The sequence below is a fragment of the Rattus norvegicus genome, chromosome 6 (genome assembly GCF_021556685.1).
Source record: "Rattus norvegicus strain SHRSP/BbbUtx chromosome 6, alternate assembly SHRSP_T2T, whole genome shotgun sequence".
Classification (NCBI taxonomy): domain Eukaryota; kingdom Metazoa; phylum Chordata; class Mammalia; order Rodentia; family Muridae; genus Rattus; species Rattus norvegicus.
In genome coordinates this window covers 110,609,118-110,628,217 of record NC_141539.1, presented here as the reverse complement: position 1 = coordinate 110,628,217, position 19,100 = coordinate 110,609,118, and the positions used below count along the sequence as shown (strand labels likewise).

Below are 19,100 nucleotides of genomic sequence, written 5' to 3'. Positions count from 1 at the left end.
TGAACGGGAGCAGGCTCTTTAGGTCTAAAGTTGATCTTAGTTAGAAAGGCTGTTGTTCTTGTATCTGGTAGAAATAGGAAAGCCAAAGACCGTGCCTGGTATGTAGTAAGTAGAAACAATGGCGCTAGAGAGAGGCTCGGTGGGGAAGAGCTGCTCTTCCAGAGCACCCTAATTCAGTTCCCAGCCACCTCAGGTGACTCACGACCACCTGTAAGTCCTGCTCCAGGGGATCCTGTACCACTGGCTTCCAGAGGTCCCTGCACTCATGTGCACGTACCCATATGTACACACCCACACGCCTACACATAACTGAAAGTAATTTTAAAAATATGTTTTTAAAAGAGTAGGGAAGATCTGAGAGGTGGCGAATATGCCTTTAATCGCAGCATTCAGGGGGCAGGAGAATCTCTGAGTTGAAGGCCAGCTTGGTTTACAGAGGGAACATCCAGGGCTCCACAGAGAAACTCTGCCTTGAAAGACCAAAACCAAAACCAAACCAAACCAAACCAAACAACAACCAAGACCAAACCAAACCAAAACAACAACGAAGAAGCCCCAAGAAATGATTCCTCTTTGTAAGTGGGTACTCTTGGGTATTTCCTCACAGGAATGGGAAGCTGAACAGCACACATGGCCACTCTCGGGGCTGACGTTTGCTCTGTGAGGTGACATGAAGAGGCGGCCCTGAAGATCTCTTGGAGGCGAATACTCCAGGTAGAGAGATGAGGCATCGCAGTGGAGCAAATGTTTGCCTAGCAGAGACGACGGCCAGTGAGGGTCCTGTGAGTGAGAGTAAGCTCGGATCGGAAAGAGAACCAGCTGGGCGGGGAGGATTCCGCAGGCCAGTGTCAAGTATTGAGGCTTTCTTCTCCTATTAGGTATTGCTTAGGTTCCTGGGAGGGGGGAGGCTGGTACGGGAAGTTGGAATGGGTGTCTTTTACCGGTTCTTTCATCCTGTCTCCTTAGGAAGCAGTAAATTGTGAAAACTCTTCCAGGAAAGCCATATATGCCTAGGCTTTGGGGCAGGGAACAAAAGGAAGAAGGTAGATTTGACAGAAAATTCAGTTGTGAGACAACCGATATTCCTGTCTCCATCGGTACAAGAAGATGTGAGAACCCAGCCCAACAGGGATCAATCAAAGACTCATGCAGTCTCCTTGGGGCAAATCCTCCAAGTAATGAGTGGCTGTGATAGGAAGTCTAGCTAGAGTAGACTGTGGGCCAGAGGCCACTGGCCTGGGTTTTAATTCCGTCTTTAGCAATGCTCTCCTTCAGTCACCTTATTCAAGAGGCTCCATGTCTGCCTCTGTGGAAAGAGAACACCTCTTCCAGAGGGCAGCCACCATCACCATAGGATCAGGCCAAGGCTAGACGCCACAGGAAACAGATTAAGATCTAGGAGCTAAGCCCTCTGGCAGAGTGTCACTACAAGACACGGTTGCCAAGGATGAGGCCAGCTCCACTAGGGGGCGCGCGCCCCAAGTTGACCTTCCCCATAGGCAATCGACTCCTGGGTGCTGCCCCAGGGACACCTGCATTCTCGCCTAGCATCCCCAGTGGTCAGAGGAGGAAGCGTCGAGACCAGGCGCGCATGCCTCAGGCTCGGTCCCCATTACTTTGGTCTGGGTACCTTCCCCAGCTTCCTTCAGGTCTGAGAAGCAGCCTTGTTCATCTTAGTCCGTGAGCTCAGGAGCAGAAAATGCATCCAGGACAGGTGGACAACTTGAGCTTGCTCAGGACAGGAGAAAGGAGGCTCAGGTGCGCTTGTCCAGGCAGACGCCATCTGTCTTTCCAGTCTCCGGGTCTGCTCTGCGTCGCCCGCAGCTCCTCACGGGTTAATCCCCTCGCCGCCCGCTCGCTTCTCGGTGCCAAAGAGGGTGTTGCTGGAATTCTTGTCTCCCGTAATAAGGGGGCCGAGCTGTCCCTCCAAGGAGGGGGGGCATGGCGTGGATAAAAGAGACGAAAAAGCAGGGGGCGGTTTCCAAAAATAAAACCCTCCGGTTCCCCTTCAGACGGCGGCAGTGCGGACGCGAAGGTGCGGCAGACTCGGGCTCGGTGCGCAGCCCGGGCAGCTCACGCCATACAGTCCTTGCCTGGGAACCCCCGGACCCCAAGACGTCTGTTTCAGAGGTCCCCTAGACGGGAAGGGGCACGCCGCCAGGCGGGACTGTGGAGCGAACGATGGAGAGCACCTCCCTGCGAGGTCTCCGGTGCCCACAGCTCTGCAGCCACTCTGGCGCCATGAGGGCGCCGACCACCGTCCGCTGCTCCGGACGCATCCAAAGGGCGCGTTGGAGGGGCTTCCTGCCACTTGTCCTGGCTCTCTTGATGGGGACAAGTCATGCCCAAAGGGATTCCGTGGGGAGATACGAACCAGCTAGCCGGGATGCCAATCGGTTGTGGCGCCCCGTGGGCAACCACCCCGCAGCGGCTGCAGCCAAGGTGTACAGTCTGTTCCGAGAGCCCGACGCGCCGGTCCCCGGCTTGTCGCCCTCTGAGTGGAATCAGCCGGGCCAGGGGATCCCTGGGAGGCTCGCAGAGGCCGAGGCCAGGAGACCGTCCCGAGCCCAGCAGCTGCGTCGAGTCCAGTCACCTGTCCAGACTCGGAGAAGCAATCCCCGAGGCCAGCAGCCACCAGCAGCCCGGACCGCACATTCCGTCATGCGCCTGGCGACCCCTCAGCGACCCGCGGCTGCACGCCGAGGGCGGCTCACCGGGTGAGCACTGGAGAGAGAATTGGGGCGGGGGATGCGGGGATACTGGACGGTCATGCCTTTAGTGGAGCGGGACAGAGGAGAGTCCTGTTCCTTTGTCCTCAGTAATGTAGAGAAACCATCCCGAGGTTCCGAAGCCGGGGCTCGGGACCAGCTTTCAGAAAGTTATTTTTGGGGAGAATAAATCTACTATCCTTTCCCTTGGACACCAGTTCACCGGGAACCCCGACGTTAGGCTCTTGTGCGTTTCTAACGCGTTCTGTGCTGGGCTAACGAGCTCTCGTAGTTGCTGGGTGGGCGCTCTGGGGCTCTTGAGGCCCAGGGAAGGTTAAACTGGCTCGGGGCGCCAGTAGGTGGAGGATCGGGGCGGGGGAGTGGGGACACCAGGGCGCGAAGACAGAAGTATCTCCAGGAAGGGGCTGACAGCGAAGCAGGCGCGCCAAGACAAGTGTATGGTCCGGGCTCAGGTCTGCTGGGACACGCAGAGGGCTTAGGCATGGGTTTAGGAGCTCTGTGGAGGGGAGGCTGCGCTGTGCGAGGGACTGGGTCTGTGTGTGCCAGTAAGACTATATGTCAGCGTTGTTTGCGCATTTTGAAAGGCCACGCCTCACTCCAACTCTTCCTTATTATTTTGCACCACTCACTGTGAGCCCCGGACTCTATTACTACAGGAGGCCCCCTTCCAGCCCCAACAACGCTCTGCCCAGAATTTAATGACTGCTAGGTTAGGGACCTCTCCCCAGTATCCAGGTGTCTCTGGAGTGAGAGCACAGAAGCCTGGCAATACCGGACTGGGCAGGGCGCCATTGGTTAGTCTAGGAGGGGCTTTGGTAGCCCTCGGCCGGATCCTGGTTTACCTGTCCACTGTAGTCCCAGGTAACAGTCCCGATGCGTGTACACCGAGTTCCACTACAGAGGATCTTCCGCCTCCTGCTCTGCGCAATGCTCTTCTCTTGCCTGCAGCGGTCTTCTCCTGTATTTTAGCAGAATTCACCGTGCCTCATCCTTTCCCCGCCCTCACCCTGCCTTATGCTTTTCTTTCAGCATTTATCCCCCTCACATATTTCTATTTCTGCGTATGGGCTCAGACTTATACAAGTTCTACTTAAGCAGGGTTTTGTTTGCTTCTGTGTTCCCAGCAGATCAGTGCCTGCACGTAGCTGGCCCTCTCTGAGTCTAAATGGACTCCCTGTTAACCTTCCGAGGCCTAACCTAAAGTCTTCAGGGCACAGAGCTGCCTGCTGCCAAGTGCCTCCTGCAGAGGGCCATTTGAGGAGAGTTCACCTGCCCTGTTTCCGCTCTCCCCTCTATCCTGACTTGTGTAGGCAGCTCCGTGATTACTTGTGCTGAACATGGGAGAGAGAGCAGAGACCCACAGAATACAAATCCTGCTGGAGGGGAAGTCAGTTTCTTAAAATCAAGTTGGAGGCATGAATGATGGTGAACGTGTTTCTAAAAGCAGGGGACATGTTCTGATAAGTGCAATGGAGCAGTACAACGTAGTGGAGAGGCTCAGGGAAGAGACAGTGTGACCGGGACCCTTGAGCATAGATGAGGAAGGAGATGGCCAAAGTGGCACCTGGAGATGAGGCTGTCGTGCAGGCTTAACATTGACTCAGAACTAGGGCTTTTCACTGTTAGTGTTTGCCCAGGGGGAAGAATGAAGCCTTGGTATAGGGGAGCCAGGGGGCTGAGGCTGAGATGAAGTTTGGCTGTTATGGGGAGGGGGTGGTTATGCTGCAGGCTTTTGTGCGCATGAGCGCCTGCGCATATGTGCGTGCATGTGTGTGTTGGATGGTGCTGCTGTTAGAAGTCATAAAGGGAGGCAAAGCAGACTGTCACCAGGGCAAAGCTGGCAGCTATGACCAGGTGTGTAAATTGTGGGCACCTGCTGTATACACAGGTACACACCTGTGCTGGAGCCGGCGCCTCAGTTTTGTCTCCTGCAGCCTTAGTAGATAGATGTTGAGTTCTTCTGACATCCCTTTCATCTCTTGGGAAGGGGCCCGAGTGACAAAATTATTCCTTAACTTCAATCCAAGTCCATTCTGGCCTCTGGGCGCAGGTCAGAGCTAGCGACCAAGTGCCATCTGCTGGTAGAATATAGAACTACACTACTGCTAATTGAGGTTTTCTTGTTTGTTGGTTGTTTTTTGGTTTTTATCTATTTTTTAATTTTTAATTTTTTTTGGCGGAACTCCTTTAATAGGCATTATTCTGAAAACCCTGGTGATAGAGCAGTGGATAAAATAGACAAACTGCCAGGTGGCAGTGGTGCACGCCTTTAATATCAGCTTCTGAAGGCATAGGCAGGCAGATCTCTGAGTTTCAGAGTAGCCTGCTCTACAGAGCAAGTTCTAGGTTACCCAGGGCTACACAGAGAAACCCTGTCCGGAAAAACAGCAGCAACAACAACAACATCGAAAGAAAGAAACAAACAAAACCAAAAACCCTTTCCTTATGGAACTGTAAACGTACTGGAGGTTAAATGTGTGTGTGTGTGTGTGTGTGTGTGTGTGCGCGCGCGCGCGCGCGCACGCGCGCACACACATGCTCCAGGCATTGTCCTAATGTCTGAGGCGCAGTAGTGAGCAGTGCACCTATGTACTGCAGTCTACAGGGGACTTGTTGTTTCCCAGTGCTCAGTGTTTCTTGACCATCTTAATATTTTGCTCTTACTCTCTCTCCCAAGTGGGTTCCAGGGATTGAACTCAGGGTGCAAGGTGTGGCTAGTGCTTTTATCCAGCGAGCCACCTTTTCTTCTTCATCAACACATTATTACAGTAACAGAAGTCCATGCTGTGTCTTTTGAAGTGAATTGTGACATTCTACATGAATACTAAAAGGCACTGGAGATAGCGGAGCTCACAAGTTAGCTTACTTTCATGTTTTTTCTTCTCCCATACATTATATCCCAAACACAGTTTCCCCTCCCTCTTCCTCTGCCAGTCCTGCCAACCCCAGATCTTCCTCCTTTTCCTTCATAATAGGGCAAGCCTCCCAGGTATATCAACCCAACATGGCATATCAAAGTTGCAGTAAGACTAGAGTTGAGGTTTCTTTTATAAATTTGCCTCCCTTTCCCCTAGTTAACCATTACTTTGGATTTAAATATTTCTAACGTGTATTTTATGCTATTGCAACAGATACAAGTATCCATAAAGTATACAATGCTGGCTTACATACCTTAAACTTAGACAAAGGGTGGCATATTGTATTCCCCTACAATGTTTTTCCTTCCTTATTAGGAATTCGAGATTTAACTATGATAATATACAGTGTGGGTTTTTCATTTTAACTGGCATATATCATTCCTGTGTCTAAATATCCCACTGTTTATTTACCCATCCTCCTGTTTCTGGATGCTTAGATGAATTACATTTTTGTATCGTTACGAACAAAGCCTGACTCATTTTTCTGCATAAATAAATCCATAATTGAAAGGAAACTTTGCATCATTACTGGAGGTTAAAAGTAGTACCAGAAGAGAAAGGAAATGTAAGAAATTTTGAAATAGAAAAAAATGTCAGTTCGGGCCAGGCGCCACCTTGGAAGTTGAACCTCGAGCCCTGTGGAGAAACCAACTGGGTGTGTCTGGCGGCAGGACCCAGCATGAGGACTTAGCCTCAGATGGAGACCTGCTCTCCAGCCTGTGTAGGTTAGGAAAACTGTGAAATGGGGAACACTTCCTTGCCGTGTGAGTCAGTACAGCTGAGTTTCCTAGTCATGCAGACCTAACGTCCCCTTTCCTACACTCGGCAATGCTCAGCTCACTTCCAAGGGAGCAATAGAAGGAGCATTTAATATATACTGTGCTTTATGGCACTGTGTTAGCCTACGGAGGCAAAGAGAAAAAGGAAAGAACATTCAAGATACCCAAGACCGAGGTAGACCCCAGTGGAGTGAGCCACCACTACTAAACGATGTGTGAGTGTGCCGATGAGTGGGGGGAGGGGCAGGCACTCCTCAGAGGAGCTTTCCACAAAGGAGATCATGCCTGATATGCATAAAGTCTAGGATTATGCAGATTTCATCTAGCAAACATGAGGCGCATGCCGTCACTTCCTATGCTGCTCTCCTAGCTGGGCCTGCAATATTCTCAGAGATGTCCTTTGAGTATCTGCGTCTCTTGTAAGTACCCCTCCAGCCCCATCCTGCCACATCTGCTGGCAGCCTTTGGTTTTGGCCTGTCTCTGCTCTGACCCTGACATCCCTGAGGACTCCTCTAGAGGCAGGCAGAGCAGGCCTGGCTGCTGACCGTCTTGGCTGCAAAGCCATCCCGAGAGCATTTGGGTTGATGGGTGGCTTGGTGGTGGTGGGGACCCTTTGGGCAGGACTTAAGGTATGAATTCGCACCCCAGTAGGCTCCTGGGTCTAAGCTAAGTTTCCACAGGCACTACTTCTCCGAAAACTCCCAGGTTGTGCAGCCTGCTTTCTCTCAAAGACTTTTTTCAGCCCACAAAGAGGCCTGGTCACTAACACAATGGGTGGTGACTTTCAAATCTGGACTGCTATTCCCTTCTTCCCCGGGTGTATGCTGGAAAGGTCTGGGTCTGGCAGGAAGGGAGCTCTCTCCCTGGAGCCCAATGCTTGGGCCTTGACTGGGAGGAGAACATTAGGAAATCAGGATGGTGTTGGAGGTGGCCAGCAAGACAGAGCTCTTGGCCAGAGGGACATTCTGAAAGCTCACTAGGAGGCCATGCCCCCATAAGGTTGGGACCAAGAGCCAGGAATGGGCCTCAGCCTTTTCTGGCTTTAGGAATTTATTTTGAATTCTTCTTGTGACTCCCACAACCGCACAAGCTTTGGGGTCCACTCAAATGTCAAACAACTCCTAAGCGGCACCAGATGCTCGTCATCTTGGCCCCAAGGATCCCAAGAATGGCTACCCACTCCAGCCTCTGCCCCCTCCCACTTACCCCCCGTTTCGTTTCTGTTCCTTATGACTGGGCCCAGAGCCAGCCATGCCTGTCCTGACCCCACAGGTCTGACCCGGGAAGTCTCCAGTGAATTCCTTCTTGGGAGTTTCCTTTGTCTGGTCGTTGGGGGTCTACAAGTGGAGGGCTTGAGCTGGAAAACCTTCCAGTGTTGCTGGCTCTCAACAGATATCTGAGGACAACATCTGGGCAAATGGAGCGAGTGTCCACCAAGACCAAAAGCTAAGGTCTCATGAAGGTGTCAGGGCCAGGTGCATCCACCCACAGACCACATTCCATTGGCCTTCCCAAGTGAAAAGGGTGCTTGCCAGGCAGAGGTGGCTCGGTTATGTCCCCTCTTCCTATCAGCTGTCACCATGGGAGCCTTTCTTGAACAGTGACCCGAGAGCCCTGTTTCTTTAGTCTCCCACTTAGCCCTCAGTCTGACTACATAAAGGCCTCCTCCTGGTCTGAATTCATGGGAAGGTGACACACGCATATAGCCCTAAGACTATATTTATTGTAACGTCTCAGCATCTGCAGGCAAGGAGCATGCTGTGTGAGTTTTGGTGAGAAACATTGTAGACTTGGGGTCTGGCTTAGAGTTCGGCCAACTACGCGTTTTTTTGTTTTGTTTTTGGTGTTCTGGATAGAACCCAGGGCCTCCAACATGCACCTCTCTCTCTCTCTCTCTCTCTCTCTCTCTCTCTCTCTCTCTCTCTCTCTCTCTCTCTCTCTCACTGGGGTACCCACTAGCCTGCCAACCTACATTATTTTTGGAATCAGGCTCTGGTACTCGATGGTTATGTGGCTTTGGCAAATGACTGAACTTCTATGAACTTGCTTATTACCACCTTGTCCCTGTTACTCTCTCTCTCTCTCTCTCTCTCTCTCTCTCTCTCTCTCTGTGTGTGTGTGTGTGTGTGTGTCTGTCTGTCTGTCTGTCTGTGTGTCTGCATGTCTATATGGGTGTTGTGTCTCTGTGTGTGTGTGTCTGTCTGGGTCTGTCTGTGTGACTGCATGTCTATTGGGTGTTGTGCCTCTCTCTCTCTCTCTCTCTCTCTCTCTCTCTCTCTCTCTCTGTGTGTGTGTGTGTGTGTGTGTGTGTGTGTGTGTGTTTTATTGTTTGAGATGAGGCCATACATAGCGTAGGCTGGCCTAGAACCCCCATCAGTATACCACCATGCTCTGCTCGGTATTGACTCTGTCTTGGCCTACTAGACACCTTTTCTCACCGCAGTCACTCAGTGAGGCAGGCATTATCGCCATTGTGCGGAAGGAGAGAGAGGTTTCCCAGAGGTATACAGGGGATGTTAGGGAAAAGACTCAGCTTTGGTCTTCTCCACACCATAGTCTTCATTCCTGGAGCAGATGGCCTCCCGTGGAGTGGGGACAGTCTTCCCAGCCTCCAAGTGTTTCCCCAAGCCCTGCCCAAAGAGGACTGTATGAGTAGTGCCAGCTTCAAGCATCCTTGTGTTAACTTTGCCCTGGTGACCCCACAGGAGAAATGTCTGCGGGGGACAGTGCTGCCCTGGATGGACGACATCGAACAGCACCAACCACTGTATCAAACGTGAGTGCCTTCTGTCCCATCCACCCCTCTGGTTCCTGACATAGACCTGGATTGGGACTATGGAAGTCTCCAGAGTAGAGGAGAAGGGAGATTTAAAGACGTCATTAAAAGGAAACTATTTCTCTAAGCAGACTCCTGCTCATCTTTTAAACTTCCTGCAGTTCCTTTTTCTGGCCCACTGTGCTGGTGCCCATGTTTTGGTCTGCATAATATGCCTCTGGAGACAGTATTCTTATTGTGGGCCATGGGAATCCACCTCTGCCCCCAGCCCCTGGCCCGTGGTCCTGGCACATCACACAGGCATAGTTCTGGGATGATCTCGTAAGGCTTTGAGACTGTGCCTGCAAGAGTCTTCTCTCAGATACTCTGAAGCCTGCCAACCTGTGTTAAATGTGGGGAAAGAAAGACTTCCTCTTAACTATGTCAAGACCAAGGATGGAGGCAGGAAGAGTCATGGGTTCGAGGCTGATCCCTTACCCAAGGGTGGGAGAGCTATGACCCATGCCACCATTAATGTCAGAGGCAATACCTATCTAGTACCCACTTTACACAGACTGTGCTGAACCTTCCCACTTGGTGGATGAGGAAACTGAGTCAAGTGACAGCAGAAGTCAGACAGCCTGACTCAAGGATGCTTCTTATACTTGCTACCAGGTGTCTGATCCTGTCTTGAGTGTCACACCGCTTTGGAGCACTGGGGATAGCAGTGTGCTTCTTGGGGATGCTGCTAAGAGTTGGGTGTTATGCTTGACCAAGCCCTTGCCTGGCATCACAAGTGTAATCACAATCAAGCTTCTCCACATGGATTTACTTATCCTCCACCTTTGAGGAAGCTAAGGCTTTGGTTGGGAGACACGACCAAGGATGGCATGCTTCACATGCTGGAGCGTGACCCTGGCCTGTTACTTCTCAACAATAGTTGAGGACAGCATTTCCTACAGGCAAGAGCATGGGCTTCACAGGCAACTCCTGGGATCTTTCTCCTGTGCATGCCAGACCTCCTCTTGGGTCTACATCCGCTCCCTGGGACCTCTGCCTCATTGCCCACTCTACCCCGCCCCCATAGCTGCCATTACCTCTACCAGGCCCACACCTGACTGTAAGACCTTGGTCTTGTCATTTCTTCCATCAAGGATACACACAGGTCCTTACATGTGAGAGCTTCACAGCTAAAAAACGTACCGGGTGTGTGACATGTGTGGTGTTCCCAACATGCTGGATGCCCTTCTCCCCTCCCCATGGCCTCTTGAGATGGAGATGTAATTGGGTTGTAATAGGAATGGGATAAACATGAGCCCTGGAAATCTGCTTTGGGTCTCATGGTCCCGACCCCTCTGCTATCTGTACCTCTAAGAACCTCCAGACAAAAATCCCAGCAGCTTTCTCACATACATATCCTTTTCAGGCTGCTTGGATGAGTGGGGCCATCAGAGTTCAGATCCTCTGTGGCTAGAGGTCAAGCTGAGAAGGAACCTATGTCCTCATTTCTTCTTTTCTTTCCTTTTCTTTTTTCTTTGAGACAAGATCTTACCTTGTAGCCTTAGCTAGCTTCAAACTCATGGACTTCCTGCCTTAGCTTCCCGGGTATAATGATTAAAGATCATAGCATAGCTACAACTAAGCTGGCCTCCTCCTCCTCCTCTTCTCCCCCTCTTCCTCCTCTTCCTCTTCCTCTTCCTCCTCTTCCTCTTCCTCTTCTTCCTCTTCCTCTTCCTCTTCCTCCTCTTCCTCCTCTTCCTCCTCTTCCTCCTCTTCCTCCTCTTCCTCCTCTTCCTCTTCCTCTTCCTCCTCTTCCTCCTCTTCCTCTTCCTCTTCTTCCTCTTCCTCTTCCTCTTCCTCCTCTTCCTCCTCTTCCTCCTCTTCCTCCTCTTCCTCTTCCTCTTCCTCCTCTTCCTCTTCCTCCTCCTCTTCCTCCTCTTCCTCTTCCTCCTCTTCCTCTTCCTCTTCCTCCTCTTCCTCTTCCTCTTCCTCTTCCTCCTCTTCCTCTTCCTCCTCCTCTTCCTCCTCCTCTTCCTCCTCATCTTCCTCTTCCTCCTCTTCCTCTTCCTTCACTTCCTCCTCCTCTTCCTCCTCCTCTTCCTCCTCCTCTTCCTCCTCCTCTTCCTCCTCTTCCTCTTCCTCCTCTTCCTCTTCCTCTTCCTCCTCTTCCTCTTCCTCTTCCTCCTCTTCCTCTTCCTCCTCTTCCTCTTCCTTCACTTCCTCCTCCTCTTCCTCCTCCTTTCCCTCCTCCTCTTTCTCCTCCTCTTCCTCTTCCACCTTGTCCTCTTCCTCCTCCTCTTCCTCTTCCTCCTCTTCCTCTTCCTCCTCTTCCTCTTCCTCCTCCTCCCCCTCCTCTTCTTTTTCCTCCTTATGGTAATTATTATGATTATTGTTATTATTATTATTATTAATGCACTGGGTCTTACACATAAGGCTATGTTAGACAGATGCTCTATAATGGAACCCCACCCCCAGCCTTCATTCATATTTTCAAAGGTGATAAAATGACCTTTGGAGAGGTGGTGACTTGCTCAGGGTCCCTCACCTCCTTAGAGGACAGTCTGAGACCAAATCAGCTTCAAGCTACTCCCTTGGGCAGAGAAAGCAGGGAAGTGGGAGCAAGGCAGAGACTAAGGGCTAGGGCACGGTCCTGCCATTTTTAAAAGCACCACAGATGGCTGTGATTGTGGCCGAACATCCCAAAGAAGAGTTCAGGGTCCACTACCAGGAAGGACACAGAGATGGGTGTCCCCACAAACCTTCAGGAAATGCTACTGTAGAGAAGGTTCTGGTACGTAGATCTGAAGCAGGACTGGGCTATGGGTTCCCACAAGTTCCCTGGGGTGACTGATGCCGCATGGCCAAGGACCACACTTTGAGACACAGCACCCTGAGGACTCTGGAGGTGTTTGAAGTTCGAGGTTAGGGAAGAAGATTGGTATGTTCCAGGCAGCTCAGCCTAGGCAGGGAGCCTTTGGCTGGTAGAGTGTTGCTGAGGCTAACTGGAACAGGGCAGCCTCACAGGGGGTAGGCTTGAAACCCTCATGCCTGAGGGGTTCTGGGCCTGGCCACACTCAGCCCTCCAGGCCTGTAGGCTGCTCCTAACCCACTCGTGATTTGCCAGTATTCTTCTTGGTGGATCTGTAGCTTCAGCCCTGGAAACTTGAGATCGTTGAGTGCAGATTGTCTCTGATGGAGCACGCCTGTGCCCTCATATCTCAGAGGGTGCTGCTGCGGAATGTGCAGGTAGCCACGCCCCCATCCTTTCTCTGCCCAGCCTGCACTGTTCCCTAAAACCTGTCCCCTTACCCTTGGACCAGGCTGTAGGCCAGCAGCTCTTTGGAGAACTGGCGTTCGATGCTTGGAGTGGGCTGCCCACTAAAGAGTTGTCTGGTGATTATTGGTCCCTGTGCTGTTTGCTTGTTGCTATTTTGCAGCCAGTGAGCTTAATGAGAACCACGTGAGCACCGGGGTGTTGGCCCTGGATAGCTGGGCCCAGGGTTGTGTAGAATGTGGTGCTCTTGGCTCCATACCCTGACAGCTGGCTCTCTGCTCCCCCCGATGGATTGTCATTGCCCTCTCCCCTCTACACAGATGTCTTCAGGGTTTGAAGGAGATGCCATGCCAGAGAATTCGGGACTCTGTCCTAGCAATTTCATACACATGGCGTGCCTTCCAGGAAGGCGGGGGATGAGAGCAGACAGAGTGTATGACACACTCCCATTTCAGTCTTGGTCCCCCAAACACACAGAGACTTAGTCCATTTTCTGGCTCCGTACATAAAAGGACTAAATACATTGCCTGTATGCGGAAATGTTGGTCCTCACTCTGTTGCTCCCAATTCCTGGTCTTTCTCTTCTCTCATGGAAGCAATTCTAAGCCTTAACACACTTCCACCTCGGCAGCTAGCCTGCTCCTCCCTCCCAAAGTCACCGGAACTTGGGGAGCCACTGTATCTCTGGCTGCCACATTTGCTGTATCCCCAGTTCCTCCCTCTATCTTGGTGGGGTCTAGAATGGGGCCATCGTTTCCTCCCTTGGTCTTGGTATCTGCCTTTTTTTTTCTGTGGCCCTGCCAGCTCTTCTGCATGATTCATGTGTTTATGTATTTGTGGAGGCAGACGACTGAGGGGAAGGGCAATAGGATGTGAGATGGCTATCCTGTTTATAGCTGCTGATTTGGGGAGATCATTCCGTTTTCTCACACCGGCTCACCCGGCTCCATACAGCTGGGGAAGGGACTGCAGAACCTCCGCTAGCCTTCCTATCTTATCTTAACCTGAAGACAGAGTCTGGGTCCACTCTGGGGAGGACAGAAACAATTCCCTGCAATGGCTGAGGGAAGGCCCATCTCTAAACCCCAACTCTTGCAGTAAGATTCAGATTCTGGCCAAGATCTAAGGAGATGGGTGTTTGAACTCCAGTTTTGGATCCTTGGGCAAGTAACTAGCTCCATTTTTAAATAGGTCTCAGCCACACATTGTATTACAGTTTATATAGACTTGCCTTTGGGATTAACAACAATATAATCTATTAATCTCTAAGTATACCAGGTGCTATCATAAGCCATTTATATTATTGATTTTTAAAAATCTTTTTTTTTTTTTTCGGAGCTGGGGACCGAACCCAGGGCCTTGCGCTTGCTAGGCAAGTGCTCTACCACTGAGCTAAATCCCCAACCCTTTTAAAAATCTTTTATAAAATGATTTTATTTATTTTATTTTAGGTGCACTGGTGTTTTGCCTGCATGTATGTCTGTGTAAGAGTGTCAAAAATCACAACAATGCCAAGCAACCAGAACTTCCAGGGATTAAGCCACTACCCAAATACTATACATGGACTGACCCTGGACTCTGACCTCATAGGTAGCAATGAATAGCCTAGTAAGAGCACCAGTGGAAGGGGAGGCCCTTGGTCTGCTAAGACTGAACCCCCAGTGAATGTGATTGTTGGGGGGGAGGGTGGTAATGGGGGGAGGATGGGGAGGGGAACACCCATAGAGAGGGGAAGGGGGGGTTGGGGGAGATGTTGGCCCGGAAACCGGGAAAGGGAATAACATTCGAAATGTAAATAAGAAATACTCAAGTTAATTAAAAAAAAAAAAAGAGTGTCAAAAATCTCCTGGAACTGGAATTACAGATAGTTGTGAGCTGCCATGTGGGTGCTGGGAATCGAATCCAGGTCCACTGGAAAAGCAGTCAGCGCTCTTAACTGCAGAGCCAAATCTCCAGACCTATATTACTGATTTTAATACGATGACTCTCGCGGCTGGATTTGATCATTTATCCACTTTGCAGATGAACCTGGGGAGCTATCCAAGTCAGGGGGTGGGGACTCAACCGTCTGTATATGAATCCGGTCTCTAGCAACCAAGGGCCTGGCCACAGTTCAGACAGCCTGGTGCATGGTTAGGCATTAGGCTTTTTTGAGCACAGTCACCCAGAGCCTGTGCTAGGAGCCCCCTTGGTAGGTGTGTGGCTATGGACAAGCTATCGAAGCTGTCTGTGTACAGGGTCCTCTTCTGTGCGCTGTGACTAATGATAATTGCTTCCTTCCAGAGTCATAAGGAACACTTGAGGTCATTTACATTAAACATTTCATCCATGGTTTTCTGTGTTCTGAAAGGCTCTTTGTAAAGAGCCTTGGTTTCTTTTACTTTGATTTCTAAGGGCAGGACCCCTGTGTTGTTCCTGGCTGAGCTGAGAAATCCCTTTCTGTTGTCCAACTCCTATTATCCCTCCCAGAAGCCCTCCCTGTAGATCAGGGGATTAATGATGGAGTCCATTCTGGGCAAGCATTTGTTCCTGACTTCTTGGTCCACAGCCTCTACATTGTATGATTGGCACCGGAACAATATTCCTTCTGATTCTTATCTCAGTCCTATAAGGGACCCTGTTTCTCTTTTTCTGGGCTCCACTTGGCTTCCCTGATGGTGCCTGCCTATGTCCACCCATGTCATACCTGTAGAAGGCTCCCAAGTAGGAAGGCTCCAACTTTAGACCCAGAATCCCCCTATGAAAACCCCTTGTGCCAACCTCTTAATAGCATGGTGATGTTAGGCAAGTTTATGACCAACTAGGTAAACCTCAGTTTCCCCATCTGCCAGGGACGGTAATAGTACCCATAATAGTAAGAAGAAGAGGTGATACAGAGAAAGCAGGATGTAGGCACTGGCTAATAAACACTGGCACTAGCGGATGTTTACAGACACCCACAGCCAGACTTCTCCCTTGACCTCCAGGCTCTTGAGTCTGCTGCCTCCCTGTCTGCTCATATCCGTGGCTATCTACTCTGGATGTCTGTATATGTCCACTGGCCGTTCTTTCTCTAACCCATGAGTGAATCAGCTTACCTTGTGCTGTGAGGTCCCCAAACCAGTGTCCCTTCTAGCCTGGGCTCGTAACACTTATCCCGATTCACATAATTTGCCTGGCTCCTGAGTATGTGCTTCCTCTTGTCTACTGCAAACGACACTCTCGGGCTCTGCCTCCACTCACTGCCTTGACTGCCTGGCCTCTGTCTTCTTTCCCATCTCTACCATGCCTCCCTCCTCAGAGGAGCAGCCTCCAACCACTCTGCTTATAGCTGTCCTCATCAGCTTCGTTTTTTCTGGATCTTGGTCCCTTCCCTGCTCCCTCTGCAGCTTCACATCCTGATTTCTGTTCCTCTCGTCCTCTGTTTCTGGGGATTCCTTTGGAAGTTCCGTGAAGGAATGGACACAGCCAATCTTCTTTACCATCCTACGAGGGCAGTCAGTATTGGATGCACAACCGTGTTCTAGATAAGGACCCATCGGGACAATGGTAACGGCGCCTGCATCCGAGTGGTTAGGATTCAGTGATGGGAAGGTATCACTTTCCTCCACGCGCTGCCGTGGAGGTACCAAGAGCAGACAGCTACCTGTCAATCATCGAACTGTTTTGCTGCTGCTTTCCAGGAAGAGGCTCGGCCCCAATAGCACTTGCTCTGCTCATTACTGTCTCTCCTCCCTAGAGACCCTGCTGAGACTGACATCTCCAAAGCCCTGGTTTCTCTCAACCAGGTCAAGGTTGGGGGAAATGTATATATCCCGAAGTCTCCTTCCGGGTACCTGCTGTGGCTGGTGGGAACTGGGGCAGCTGTCTACCCCAGTCCCTGGCCTTCGGCCTCAGAGTGGCCCAGCATCTTAGCATTTGTTAAAGCAATTAACAGGGCGGTCCAGGCCTAGAGGCCGGGGCCAAAGTCTGACTCACACCTTCCCTTCCTCCCCTCCAGCCGCCAAACGGTAGAGGCCCACTTGGCCTGCCAGACGGCGTCTGCACAGTGTGTGCAAGGGGCCAAAAATGGCATCTTTCTCTCATTAGAGGCTTTTATGTGAATACAACTGCTATTTTGGAGTCTGGTGCTTGGCGGGTCTCTGAGCCCCAGTGCTGTTTGCAGCAGTTCAGAGAGCAGTGGCCTAGCCCAGCTGTGGTGTGAGCAGGGGCAAGGATCTGGAGCCCTGACTTCTTTCTCTATAGCCTGGAGGGTCAGACCAAGGTTCTGATAGTTACTGTCCTCCTCTTGGGGCTTAGGTGAAAAGGATGCATTCATAGAAAGTTGGGGTCTCTGCTTTTAGACCCACGGTATTGCCCCCAACCCCATACACACATTCTAAAGGTGGGGTGCTCAGGGAGGGTCTGGGGCAAGTGCTGCGGATGGGGCTGTGAGCGATCAGATCTTTAAAGTCTTCAGGGTGCAAAAGAATTTAGTAGCATAGGGGGCAGGTCGTTAGAGCCCCTGGAAGCAGAATACAGGAAAAGCTGAGGGCTTGGTTGTGGTGGAGCTGTTCCTTAAAGCCCGTGCCTCACCTCACAGGTTGTAGGGAGAAAAGGAAGGGAGCTCTGGGATCCAGAAGAAAGAAATAATGACAAAAGCTTTTATCAGGGAGGTAGGGTGTGAAGAGGGGGCTGTAGTACACGTTCCGCACCTTAGCCTAAGTCTGGCTGATGGGAACGGGGTGTGGCTAAGAAATTCAGAAGCCATCTTCTTGCCCCTACCCGTTGCTGTTCTTAAGCTGTCCAACCTGAAGGAAATGTTCTGTGCTTTGCTGTCCAATATGGTCACCACAAGCCACATGTGACTAGTAAACACTTGAAATGTGGCTAAATGAGAATGAGGAGTTGAGTTTTAAATTTTATTACACCTCAGTCCAACCCATTTGCACTTAAATAACTGCATACGGCTCGCAGTTACGGTACTGAGTTACATTTCGCAGGCAGTAACAGCGCAGACGGTGTAGAGGGGGGAATCCGCAGCCTGTTTGCTGAACGAGACTAAGTAAGGGTGGGCGAAGTGCCTCAGAGAGGTGAGAGGTACCCAAGGTCTTACCAGTCAGAGGTGGCTGAGCTGGCTTAAATCATATCAGTTTGACCCCCAACTTCCTGACATTTCTTCTAACAAGTAGCTGATGGCTGGGGACCTTAGGTGGGTAGCATATGTTTATACTGTGAGAGCTGTTTCTAGAATCTTCCCCAAGGCCTGCCCGATCTGAGTTTGGTCTCCTTCCAAAAGTAGGTGTTTTGTGTGGAAAGTCAGAGTATCTTTGCCCAACTGTTTGGAGCAGAATGGGGGGGGGTACTAGGGGCACAGCCAAAAAAGGAGGGGGCAGTGTCCAGAAACAATGTTTCCATCCATTTCCGGCTTTCAAAGCAATTTCAGGAGTCTTTGTTTCCTTCCCTCTTTTTGGCATCCTGCTAACTCTGTAGAGAGCTGAACTCTCCACGTACCTAAAGTTGAGTGAAGAAGAGAGGGCCAGGGGAAGGTGGAAAAGGGCAGGGTTCCAGAAGAGTCCAAATTACGAATGGCTAGAGAAGGCGCAGCCTCTGACTACACAAGTGCTGCCCTCCAATGAGGAGAGGCTATGTGTGCTCCTGTTGAATCTACCTTCAGAGGGCTGAGGCAGTACTGTGCTGGTAAGTCTCCACCAGTAACTATACCAAAGAACGGCCAGAGTCTTAGAACTCACACAGGGTTACTTTCTCCAGTGCAAATTTTTTTTTCTTTTTTTCGGAGCTGGGGACCAGGGCCTTGCACTTGCTAGGCAAGCGCTCTACCACTGAGCTAAATCCCCAACCCCTCCAGTGCAAATTTTAATCTCTCTGCAACAAGATGTTTGAGGTGGGTATAAAAGTCCACAACCAGACAGTGTCGGTGCACACCTTTAATCCTAGCAGTTGGGAGGCAGAGGCAGGAGGATCTCTGTGAGTTTGAGGCCAGGCTAATCTACAGAGTGAGTACCAGGACAGCTAGGGATAAACACTGAAACCCTGTCAGGAAAAACAAAAGCAAAACAACAATAACAACATTACAAACTCAACCAAGGTTAGTGTTTCTCTCTTCAGCTGACACAGCCTTGCTTGGAGCTGTTTCTCCTTAGGTGCTTAGCAGTCTGCTTTTTGCTACTTGTGAAAAGCCTCTGCTACAAGCCAGGGGTTCTGAGCTGGCCTTTTGCTTTTGATACATTTGTAATCTGTGCTTATTTATTCCCGCCAGTCTCCTTTAAACACAGTCACTGCTCCCACCTCTCATGGTGACACTAGATTCCATGCATTGGTACAATATCAAAAAGACCTGTGAGATGGCTCAGCTGGTAAAGGCTTGCCACACAAGCCTGATGACCTCAGTTTGATCATCAGAACCCAATAAAGATTGGAGAGAACTGACTCCTTTGACCTCCATACTTGCACCCCACCATACCATATACATACACACTGAACGTACATAACAATAGAGACGAAAGAGTCAGTGTATAAAGACTGGATTTTCATTTCCCCAAATGGAGGGAATTGGGGGAATTAAAGCAGAACCGCCATATGCTACCACCTTTAATTAAAGGCTGGGGCGATGACTTGAGGATAAAGTGCTAGCTGTGTAGCATGAGGACCAGAGCTTAGTTCCC

At 50.7% G+C, this 19,100-nt stretch overlaps 1 protein-coding gene across 4 annotated transcripts in view; it reads left to right on the top strand.

Annotated features, from left to right (window-relative positions):
* Positions 1–2,017: 2,017 nt before the first annotated feature.
* Ltbp2 (latent transforming growth factor beta binding protein 2) overlaps positions 2,018–19,100 on the top strand; it is a 96,522-nt gene continuing 79,439 nt past the window's right edge. For 3 of the 4 annotated variants that reach the window (XM_087554451.1, XM_087554450.1, XM_087554449.1), the window contains exons 1-2: positions 2,018–2,717; positions 9,133–9,203. In XM_087554451.1, the coding sequence (XP_087410577.1) occupies positions 2,182–2,717; positions 9,133–9,203 (607 nt within the window). In that variant the 5' untranslated portion in view covers positions 2,018–2,181. 4 annotated transcript variants of the gene reach the window in all.